The sequence below is a fragment of the Geotrypetes seraphini genome, chromosome 2, assembly GCF_902459505.1.
Source record: "Geotrypetes seraphini chromosome 2, aGeoSer1.1, whole genome shotgun sequence".
NCBI lineage: Eukaryota > Metazoa > Chordata > Amphibia > Gymnophiona > Dermophiidae > Geotrypetes > Geotrypetes seraphini.
Window position 1 is genome coordinate 431,050,948 of NC_047085.1, and position 12,187 is coordinate 431,063,134.

Sequence of the window (12,187 nt, forward strand, 5' to 3'; positions counted from 1 at the left end):
TTTTTTTCTATGTGCTCGTTGATACAGTCCTTGATTAATCTCTATTGTGTCCAATGATGAGTTTTTATTAACAAGTTCCACATAAGTTATTTTTTTTTTTACATTTTTTACATTAATTTCTTCACTTTGTATATATATATATATATAGGCATTCCTGAAGGCTTAGAATGAATAAAATAGGGGTGAAAATGCACATTTAAATCATAATCTGAGATAAAGAAAGGATATTTAGATGAGATGGATCACAACCAGCATGGAATAAAAAAACCTGGTAACATAGACAAACGCTGATTATGGTATATAGTGGAGAATTAAAGATAATTCCTCATAATGTAGTTGGGTATGATGCTGATGTCAAAAGACTATATCCAGAATGACACAATAAGGTAGTCCACTCATCCACTGTACATTGTGTAAATGTTATCACATTATTGCACCATTAGACTCATGACCCTGACTAAATTGGAGAGAATGAGATTGTATCACATGGGAAACTCCCATACCAGCTGATAAAAAGCATGATACCAGAAAACAAAGCAATATTGGAAGAGAAAAACACAAGAATTACATTGCTAATATAAACATCAGTACTAAGCAACTATCTCTGTCATGTATGGACAGTAGTGCTGCCTCTCTCTTCAATCCTCTTTAATACTTAAAAAAGACTACCTGTCAAAGTGGTACCCTCTCTAAAATTACTGGGAGTTACATTCGATAGTAAATTCACTTATCACTTACATATTAGTACAATTGTTCAACGCTGCTTCCATCGATTACGTATGATTAAATCTTTAGCAAAACTGTTAGAGCCTTCTTCCTTGAACATTTTAATTCACTCGCTCGTTATCTCATGCATAGATGCCCTCCTCAAAGGCCCGTTGTATCGGGCGATGGTGCGTCCGCATCTGGAGTGCTGCATCCAATATTGGTCGTCGTACCTTAAGAAGGATATGGCAATACTCGAGAGGGTTCAGAGCAGAGCGACACGTTTGATAAAGGGTATGGAAAACCTTTCATACACTGAGAGACTGGAGAAACTGGGTCTCTTTTCCCTGGAGAAGAGGAGATATGATAGAGACTTACAAGATCACGAAGGGCATAGAGAAAGTAGAGAGGAACAGGTTCTTCAAACTTTTGAAAACTACAAGAACGAGAGGGCATTCAGAAAAGTTGAAAGGGGACAGATTCAAAACCAATGCTAGGAAGTTTTTCTTCACCCAACAGGTGGTAGACACCTGGAATGCGCTTCCAGAGGGCGTGACAGGACAGAGTACGGTATTAGGGTTCAAGAAGGGATTGGACAATTTTCTGAAGGAAAAGGTGATAGAGGGGTACAGACAGAGGACTACTACACAGGTCCTGGATCTGTTGGGCTGCTGCATGAGCGGACTGCTGGGCGCGATGGACCTCTGGTCTGACCCAGCAGAGGCACTTCTTATGTTCTTATGTTCTTAGTACAAAACACTGCTGTAAAAATCATATTTAACGCAAAAAAGAATGACCATCTCTCTCCCCTCCTACAGAAAGCTCACTGGCTTCCAATAGAACATAGGATCACCTACAAAATTCTATTACTAATTTTTAAAACCAGAGCAAATAACCAACCTGAATTTATTAACAATTTACTTATTCCGTATAATCAAACTAGGATGGTAAGGACCACAGCTCACAACCTTCTCTCTATTCCCTCCCTGAAATATATCAGTACAATGAGGGCTACAATTTTCTCTGTTAGTGCCCCTTCTCTTTGGAATAGTATCCCAAATCACTTACACGAAATAACAAGTCTCGCCAATTTTAAGGCGAAGTTAAAGACATTTTTATTCCTCGATGCCTTTGTAACTTAAACTGCCCTTTTAAGGGCGACTTAAATTCAAGAAAGATTTTTTATCTTCTGTTTCCCTTCCCTTTGTTCTTTTCCTTGAATGGTCCTTTTCTCTCTATCAATTGTAGTTCTAACCCTTCTTCCCTTTCGTTCCCGTTCGTCAATGTCTATAAAGAATTGTCATTTCCTCCGTTTTGTCTTTGTTTATATTGTAAATTAATTTGTCGCAGAGTTTTGGCAATTTTGTACACCACCTAGAAGGCTTGATTAGGCGGTATAAGAAATTTTAAATAAACTTGAAACTCAGTATTGACAATGACTGATTTAGCATTCTGTGAGGAATGGTAGAAAGAATGGTAGAAAAGTAACAAACTATGGAAAACCATTTTTAACTTGTCGTCATGGTTATATTACTTAATTGCTCTTCCTTACATTTTGTTACCCCTCCTCTCTGTACTTACAGTAACACTGTCATACTTGCACGCATGATGGGGCTCAATGTCAAAGTCAGAAAAGTTCAAGAGAACACGATGCCCAAAATCGACTCTGATAGTCCAAGTACAGTCTGTGTTGTTGTTGTAAGAGGAGGGGTAGTTTGGAGAATGGATCTCACCACTGGAAGCCTGGAATACTCCTCCACAGCCTGGAAAGCAACACATTCATTAATTGTCACACAAGAAAATACGTGTGCATACATTGGACACATGATAAACATAACGTGGAGCTGAATTAGCACCCGTCTGAAATGTGTGAGAAATGACATCAAACTTGTTTTAATTTACCCCTTCAGTGTGTTTATTTAGTAAAGTTATTCAGAGTATATAATATCATGAGGGATATGTATCATTTTCAAATTCTGTGAAATATGAAAAGTCTGGAAGCATGGCTTGCGGCTGGCTGCAGGACCTCATCGAAACATGGCATTCACACATACAGGTTACAGATAAAAGTAAAAAGTATTTTATTTATGTACACCCAAAAAGCTGGTTAGCTGTAGTACTTTAAGTACAATCTTTCTCTCACACACACTCAATCTAGTCACAATCAGTACTCTGGAAAGAGCTTTGGATAAAGTTGCACCATTGAAAAAAATTGTGATAAAGCAAAACTCAAAGTCATCACATTGGAGATCTGAGGCAGCTATTTGTTGATGCCTTTTTTAGGTACTTTTGACAAAGTTGATGAACTATCCTCGATCTTTTTATCCACATTATGGTATCCCCTTGAAGATTGTTTTTATGTTTATTTTATTATATGTTTAAGTATGCATTTGTTTTTATTATGTGTTCATTTTAAATACTGTGTATGTAAATTTTGTATCCATTTAGTTTAAAACGGTATATAAATTTTTAAAATAAAAATAAATAAAATAGTATGGGGTGGGATGGGGGTGGGGGTGGAAACTGACACAGAAGTCGGGGTGACTTTAGAAAGCTCACTGGTAGAGCTGCTGCCTCTGCACCCAGAGGTCGTGAGATCAAATTCCAGTGCTGCTCCTTGTGACCCTGGACAAGGCACTTAATCCTCCAGCGCCCACCATTTGAATGCCAAAGCCACAAAAAGTAGTAGTAATTTTAGAGTGGTGGAATAGTTGTGGGGAGTAGCTTTGTGATAGCGCAGTTTGGGAGGGTGTTGGGGCACCTTCTATGCCTGAATTTATAAGAGTTATTGGTAAATAGTTCTAGGCAGTTTAGAACAGACATGGGCAACTCTGGTCCTCAAGGGCTGAAATCCAATTGGGTTTTCAGGATTTCCCCAATGAATATGCATGAGATCTATTTGCATGCAGTGCTTTCAGTGCATATTCATTGGGGAAATCCTGAAAACCCGATTGGATTCCAACCCTCGAGGACCGGAGTTGCCCATGTCTGGTCTAGAAGGTGGTGAGGCAATTGCAGGGGGGATAGTATGGGATGGAGGGAGCAGATTAGGGGCTAGTTGCTAGGATAGAGGCAATTTGGGGCATGTTGTGGATTTATTTTTCTGGAGCCCCCAGTCAGATCTGGTCTATTTTCAAACTCAATATGTCTTCTCAACAGTTTTACCTCATGACAAATCTTATCCCATCCCATTCCATTCAACTTTCAGAGTTATTTTGCCCTCGGTCTGACAGATAGACATTCCTGACCTCTTTCCAATGGGCTGGAAAGAATGTTAAGAATTAAACCATTCATGAGTGCTTTGCTTAGAAAATTTAGAGCTGCAGTGGATGCCTGAGAATAAAAGGATGAAGCACGAATGGATGGATGAGAGAGAAAGAGTTCCAGAGACTTCAAAAATGGAAAATAGAGGCAGATAGGATAATGGAGTAAGATGGGGTTGGGTTTTTTTTTTTTTTTTAAAAAAAGGAGCATAAGACAGTGAGTCCATTATTCCGTCAGTGGTGGGCAATGCTTTTGCTATCCACTGCTGGTGTTAAATCAGGATATTCAATGCAGGGCCATTTCCAATGACTGGAATTAAATATCCACAGTTTTTTAACCACTAAAAAGTTATGCTAATATTCAGTGCTAACCAGTTAACATTTTACTTATTTATGTTGTCCTATTTGAACGCTATACTTATCTGAATCTCGACATCTAATTGGATAAGTCGCACAGTGGTGTTGCCCGGGGTGGTGGTGCCTGGCATTGCCAGGCTGTGCACTCCCTGCTTTTCCCCGCCGAATGAGTGCCACCCCACCCCTCGCGTACCTCTTGAAATGTTTGCTGGCACAAACAGCATCTTTCACCTTCTGCTTACTCTGGCCTCGGCTCCCTTCTGATGTCATGTCCTGGTCCTGCAACCGGGAAGTGATGTCAGAAGGGAGCCGAGACTGGTATGAGCAGCAGGTGAAAAATGCTGCTCGAACTGGCGAACATTTCAAGAAGTATGCTGGGGGAGGGCAGAAAGGAAGAGAGACATCGGTGCTCCCATGAAGAAAACACCCTCCCCTGCTCTTACTATGCCACTGAAGTCACGTAATTTAGCCAGTTAGCAGGAGATAACTGGTTATCTGTTGTTGAATATCTCCAGCTGTTCTGGCCAGTTTAATAGTATTGAATATTGGCCAGAGTATGTTTAAAGTTTGAGGGAAATGTTAAAAAGGAAACCATAATGAATAACATAGCATAAAAAACTTCCCTTCATTGAAAGTTTCATCATATTCTACAACTTACATGCTGACCAAGTCTGGTAGAAAAGAGACATGCATCTAACAGAGATGTGTGTAATTAAATTCTGGAATTCGTTGCCAGAGAATGTGGTAAAAGCAGTTAGCTTAGCAGGGTCTAAACAAGGTGTGGATACTTTCCTAAAAGAAAAGTCCATAAGACATTAAGATGGATTATTGGGGTATATTTGCTAAAACAAACGATAGTGCACTGACACAGGACTCCTTTTATCAAACAGTGGTAGAACTTTTAACTGTGGAACAGCGAGGTAAATGCTCTGACACTCATTCAAGCGTTGGAGCATTTACCTTGTCAACCTGTGGTAAAAGCTCTACTGCTGCTTGATAAAAAGAACCCATAGTTTGATAAGCAGGCTCCATGGAAAGGAAACAACAAGCCCTGCAGAGGAGATTATGACTGTGTGGAGTGCAGACGTAGCTTAGTGGTTAGTACAGTGGCCTGAGCACTTGGGGAACTGGACTCAATTCCTATTGCAGCTCCTTGTCACTCTGGGCAAGTCACTTAACCCTCCATCGCCCCAGGTATAAAATGAGTGCCTGTATATAATACGTCTTTGATTGTAACTAGAGAATAACACAGGGACAAATCTTTCGCCATCCCTGCAAGGGTTCAATTTCCCCGTCCCATCCCTGTGAGTTTTGTTGCTGTCCCTGCCCCTGTTCCATTCCTGTAAGCTCTGTCGGGACGGGTATATCCCTTATATTTAGGGTTACCAGGTGTCCTCTTTTTAGAAAACTGTCTGGGCATCTGGAAACTCAAGACCACGTTTGGAGGACATCTGCCCGTGTGCAGACATGATGTGATGACATCACATGCATGTGTGTATGTGCATGACATCATCACATTTCATCCACGCATGAGCAGATGCCCTCCAGAAGTGGCCCCCGAAGAGATGAGGATTGTATGGGGCTGAGGTTTGGGGGATAAATGGGGCAGGGTGGTGGGCGGAATGGGGTAGGACCCCGCGTCCTCTTTTTTTTGACATAGAAATCTGTAACCCTACCTATATTATACTAAAGGACCTAATTATCAAGCTGCATTATATATGCCCCAGCAGTTAACACAGAGATTTTGCAGTTAATCACACATTTAGGGCTCCTTTTACGAAGCCGCGTTAGTCTCTTTATTGCACGCAACTTTTTAGCGCACGTTAACCCCCCCGCGCTCGCCGAAAAACTACCGCCTGCTCAAGAGGAGGCGGCAGCGGCTAGTGCAGCCGGCAAATTAGCGTGCGCTATTACACGCATTAAACCGCTAACGTGGCGTCATAAAAGGAGCCCTTAAACTGCAAAACCTTATTGCACCTTAATAAATAGGAGCCTAGATTTTAGTGTCATATCTAAAGAATATAACAGAAATGACTGGAAGATTGCAGGTGACTAATATCACAATTTTACTTTACATGCATAATTAATTTTTCTATACTCGGTAGCATTTACTAAAAGAGATCAGACACAGGCAGAGATCCCTATCTGTTTGGGAAGAACATATAACTTCATTCCAAATATTGCTGGTCAAGTTAGTGCCACATTTAAATGTACCTCCTGGGAGCTCCTCCCAAGTAGCATTGAATCCTTTTCCACTGACATATTCATCTGTTTTGAAACGCACTGTTATGGTATTTCCTGTACTAGATACTTGCAGTGGGTTCCCTGCTGATCGGGGAGCACACAGCTGGGCCAACCGTGGAGAAGTTAGATCTGGGCCGCCATAGATCTGTAACGAAATGGAAATCACAGAAATGAAAATAAACCCCCTCACAATAAGGCAACCACTTTTTAAATGTGTTCTGTTTAATTATATCTATATCCTACCTATTGAGACAAATGCTCTATACAGATCATAACTAGAGAGTGACATGGGGGACAAATGTTCCCCATCCCCGTGGGAACTCATTTTCCCTTTCCCGTCCAGGAGAGTTCTTTTCCTGTCCCTGCCCCATTCCTGCAAGCTCTGTCCTCATCTGCACGTGCATCAAACATTTTAAAATCATTAGTGTTCGAGGCTTGCGCAGTTAAGGCAGAGCTTACAGGAATGGGGCAGATACAGCGACAAAACACATGGGGACGGGACAAGGAACTTGAGTTCCTGTGGGGATGGGGAAAAATTTGTCCCTGTGTCAGTCTCTAATCATAACCATAAAAAATATATCACAACAAAGCAGTAAAATACAACACGACAAATATAAAATATATGAAAATAAAATATCTATCCAAAACAAAAAAATGTAGAAAGAGAGGATAATTTTATAACAGGCCACCTATAATCTTTTGAAAAATATACCTACATACAGTAGCAAAAATATACCTATATACAGTACCACCCTTTTTTTTTTTTTTTAAATAAAGGCAACATAAGCAGTTAAAATGTTCTTATGTTCTCATGCAAATTTACACTTACTCTAAGGCAGGTAGAAATGTGTGCGTGTGATCTATAAGATTACAACAGGACATCTGGTTTAAGAGAGCATGTGAGAGCCTTCTTTGCTCTTTAGTAAAGCCACTTATGGCCTCTTTTACAAAGCTGTGCTAGCGGTTGCTGCGTGGCAACAACCCCGAACCCTTTAAATCTCTATAGGCTTCGGGATTGCTAGCGTGGCTTTGTAAAAGAGGCTATTAGAGGGGCATTTTTGAAAAGATGTCCATATAAATTATGGTTCATTGAGATTTGAATGTTTTACTGTTTTGTCATTAGAATGGTTTTTATGGAGATGTAGTTTGTTATAATATTTATACAAAAATTTTTTTTAACTTTTGTTCTTAATCTTTCCTTTTCTATTGTTACTTTATAACAATTTTTATTGAAGGAATCAAATAATTAATACAGTAATACAATAATCAATACAGTAAGTCTAAGGCCTTATTGGGTCCGCTCATCCCCACTAACCCTAAGGCCTGATTGGCCCAGGCGCCTAGAAAAACTCATCTTTTTATGGAGGTTTGGGATCCTTATATTCAGAATCTTTCACCAAGAATACGAAGTTTGGTTATGTAATGTAATGTAATGTAATTTATTTCTTATATCAATGATTTACTATGAATTTAGGTTTAATAATTACATTCCAGTTACTTATTTTAATTCTTTATTTTTGTCAACTTTCATCTGGGTTGAGGGATTTCATTCAGAGGGAAAGGTAGAGGGATAGGGGGTGAATTAGGGGGATATAGGTAAAATTGGATTAGTTCATATGGAAATTTAATTTGAAAGAATGATATAAATTTGTATGAAATATTATTATTATGATTTCATAATAAAATCATAATAATAATATTTCATACAAATTTATATCATTCTTTCAAATTAAATTTCCATATGAACTAATCCAATTTTACCTATACCCCCCTAATTCACCCCCTACCCCTCTACCTTTCCCTCTGAATGAAATCCCTCAACCCAGATGAAAGTTGACAAAAATAAAGAATTAAAATAAGTAACTGGAATGTAATTATTAAACCTAAATTCATAGTAAATCATTGATAACCAAACTTCGTATTCTTGGTGAAAGATTCTGAATATAAGGATCCCAAACCTCCATAAAAAGATGAGTTTTTCTAGGCGCCTGGGCCAATCAGGCCTTAGGGTTAGTGGGGATGGGCGGACCCAATAAGGCCTTAGATTTAGCAGAGATGGGCTGGGAAGGGGCGGCAGCAAGACCCAGCCGGCTGGCCAACAATTTAGAGGTTAGTTGGGGGGGGGGGAAGTTAGTTGGGGGGAGGTTAGGGGGGGTCATCAGGGGGGTGGTAGCACAGGGGGGGCATTAGCAGGGGAGGTCCGGAGGGGGTGCGGCTTTCCGGCAGGAGGGATTGGGCACCCTCTTGCTGGCAATCGGAGAGGTGGCCGCAGCCGCTATACTTATTGCGGCAGGGAGATCCCTTCCGTGATAAGTATAGCAGCTGCGTCTATTTATAATGTAGGCCAGCATTTTGCTGGCCTACATTGTAAGCGTCTCTTCCTCTACTAGGGAGACGCGTAGGGCCGCCTAGGTTCGCCTAAGATTAGGTTAGATGAGCTTAGGCGGTCTTGCGGGCCTCCCTAGGCTCCCGGAGGCACCTTCAATATAGGCGGCCTGCCTGGGGAGCATTTTTTTAAAAAACGTACATCCCGATTGGCTGATTAGACCAGTGTTCTTCAACCTTTTTACACCTATGGACCGGCGGAAAAAAAATTATTTTGTGGACCGGCAAACTACTAGGACTGAAATTTAAAAACCCCGTTTCCATCCCATCTCCGCGAGCTCGGTCCTCGCAAACCATCTGATCCCATCCGCACAAGCCTCAGTTATGATTTTATACTGAAAGTATTTTATTAAAGTATACACAGAAACAATATTCTGTACAATTGTCATTTATGTCTAACATCTGCTAGAGCTGGACATAACTGGGGACTGCAAAGTCCAGGCAGTGGCTTAGGGCTCTCTCTGACCAGGGGGGCAGTTGCCCTAGTTGCACTCCCCTAACCCTATTCCTGCTATGTGTGACTGCGATATTCTGTTAGCATGATATTTCTGTGTAGCATTCTGTAATAATTTGGCTTATTCAGTTTTCTTAATAGTAGAGGGGATATATGTGAAGGGGAGGGGAGACAGGGTTTTTGTTGATCCTTGCTCTTATACAGGATCAACAAAACCCCTGTCTCCCCTCCCCTTCACATATATCCCCTCTACTATCAAGAAAACTGAATATGTGAAGGGGAGGGGAGACAGGGGTTTTGTTGATCCTGTATAAGAGCAAGGATGAACAAAAACTGAATAGGGTTAGGGGAGTGCAACTAGGGCAACTGCCCCCCTGGTCAGAGAGAGCCCTAAGCCACTACCTGAACTTTGCAATCCCCAGTTATGTCTAACACCAGCTCTATCAGGATATATATTTCAAATCTGATATATTCTAATCACAAAATAGAAATAAAATTATTTGTTTCTATCTTTTGTTGTCTCTGGTTTCTGCTTTCATCTTCTTTTCACTCTCTTCCTTCCAGCGTCTGCCCTCTCTGTCTCTTCAGTCCAGCATCTACTGTCTGACCTATCCCCCTTCCATATGTTATTTGTCTTCTTTCTATGTCCCTCTCCCCTTTCCATCCAGCCTATGTACCTCTCTCCTTTTTACATGATTCATTCCGGCTTCACTGCTCTATTCATTTTTATCTCTCCTACACCAGATCTAGCATCTTTGTCCCTCTTAATTCCTCTGCTGACCCCCCTTCCCATCTCTTTCCTGTCTCTCCCCTTCCCCTCCTCTAATCGCCCTGCCAGCTGTTTCCTTCCTTTTTTCTTCTCCCTTCCCTCCTCCCCCTGTTCAGCAATAACTCTCTTCCCTTCCCTTTCCCTCCTCCCCTCCCAGCAGCATCTCTCTTTCTCCCTCTCCAGGTCCAGTAGCAGCTGTCCCTTTTTTTCCATTGCCCAGCAGCTTCCCAGCCTCCTTTCCCTCCTCCCCTCCCAGCAGCATCTCTCCTTATCCCTCTCCAGGTCCAGTATCAGCTGTCCCTATTTTTCCCTTGCCCAGCAGCTTCCCAGACTCCTTTCCCTACTCCCCTCCCAGCAGCATCTCTCCATATCCCTCTCCAGGTCCAGTAGCAGCTGTCTCTTTTGTTTATTTATTTTATTTTTTTACCATGCCCAGCAGCTCCCAGCCTCTAACTGTGGCTTTCTCCCCTCCCAGCAACTTTCCTTACTTGCCAGCGCAGCGATTCAGGAAGGCAGCCTCGGGTCCTTTGTTGGGTCTCACCGCCTCTGAGGAAAGCAGAAGTTGCATCATCAGAGGCGGCCGCGATTCAGCAAAAGCCCCAAGGCTGCCTTCCTGAATTGCTGCGCTGGTAAGTAAGAAGAGTTGCTGGGAGGGGAGAAAGCAACTGTAGGATGCTCCCCATGATCTCTCCGGCCCTGTGCAGACTACAGCTCATTGATCTTGCCGGTCCTGTGCGGACCAGCAGGAATTTTCTGCAGACCAGCGGTTGAATAACAGTGGATTAGACAGCTGTAGGACGCCTACAGCTGCCTAAAATTGGGATGCACTTTGCAGAATCAGGGCCTAAGTGTCCAGATAGTGCGCCTTGGAATTAAAGCGCCACCGTGATTGAACTGAATAAAAGTCATCTTGTTAGGCAACCAGAGATCTGTGAGCTGTGTTAGCAATGAAACCTATCTTCAGTGTAATTTTCTATTAAAACACCTTTCTATACACTGTAATAGAGCCTGCCTACAGATGTATATTCCAAGTTCCTGTCCAATAAACCAGCTGCAAAACTTAATCTGCTACTTAGCCAAGCTTTGGCAATGTAAAATAAACCTTACAGAGCTTACCTAGAACCCAAGTTAGGAAAGTTTAGAAAAAAATTAGCAGCTCAAGAAATACTCTTGTACCAGGGTTAGCCAGAAAAGGAAGGAAAAGCCCTTTTTTATTTTTTTGAGGAATAAAGAGGTCTAGGTTAGAAAACAGTATACAAAGCCTAGAGAAAAATTTGATAATTTTGTGGAGTTGACGCAGGTTGAGATTCACCTGGCTCGAGTTCAGGTTTGAATTGTGTGCACATTTTCAGTCCTGGGGTCGTCACATCCTACAGCTTTCTTTCCTTAACAGTTGTGCCAGAATTTAAATAATTAAAGAGTAAAGCATTCACTCCACGGTCCCTCACCATTGGTGCTTTACCCTCTCCTTTTAGTGTGGATACCAAGCAAAGATATGTATTTAAAGTATCTGCTTTCTTCTGATCCTCCTCTTCACTGAATCCATCCTCTCTTTTAATTCTTACACTCCCCTTTTAGTCTTTTTCTTTCATCTAAAGAAACTTTCATTCCCAGCCTTCACAGACTGGCAATGCATGCCTCCCTTTGAGGCTTTGCCAACCTAACCACCCTTCCTAGCTCCCTTTGTATTTGGTCTGTCCCGGTTTTACAAATCTGTCATGCCTGCTAATGCCAAAAAAACAAGGAAAGGTTTCCATGGTTAAAAAAAGGGGGAAAAAATAGTAGAAAATGTTACTGCAAGAAAATAGTATCATATGGCCTTTAAAACCAGGAATCGGCAGGGTGTGGCTGAACAAACTACAGCTAAACTTTAAAAAATAAATTCAGATGATTTGGTATACAAGATTCAGAACTACAGTGCGTATAATGCATGGGGTGCTAGGCATGTTAGTGAACCCTTCTGATATAGGTCTGCCCTTATCAATTCTTTCTGCCTGGCTAGCTCCATTT

The 12,187-nt window shown here is 41.5% G+C and overlaps 1 protein-coding gene across 2 annotated transcripts in view; it reads right to left on the minus strand.

Annotated features, from left to right (window-relative positions):
- CUBN (cubilin) overlaps positions 1 to 12,187 on the minus strand; it is a 494,825-nt gene that overhangs the window by 252,538 nt on the left and 230,100 nt on the right. For both annotated transcript variants that reach the window (XM_033931276.1, XM_033931275.1), the window contains exons 30-31: positions 6,540 to 6,714; positions 2,287 to 2,468 (exon numbers count right to left, since the gene is read on the minus strand). In XM_033931276.1, coding sequence (XP_033787167.1) covers positions 2,287 to 2,468; positions 6,540 to 6,714 — 357 coding nt within the window. The remainder of the gene's footprint in view (positions 1 to 2,286; positions 2,469 to 6,539; positions 6,715 to 12,187) is intronic.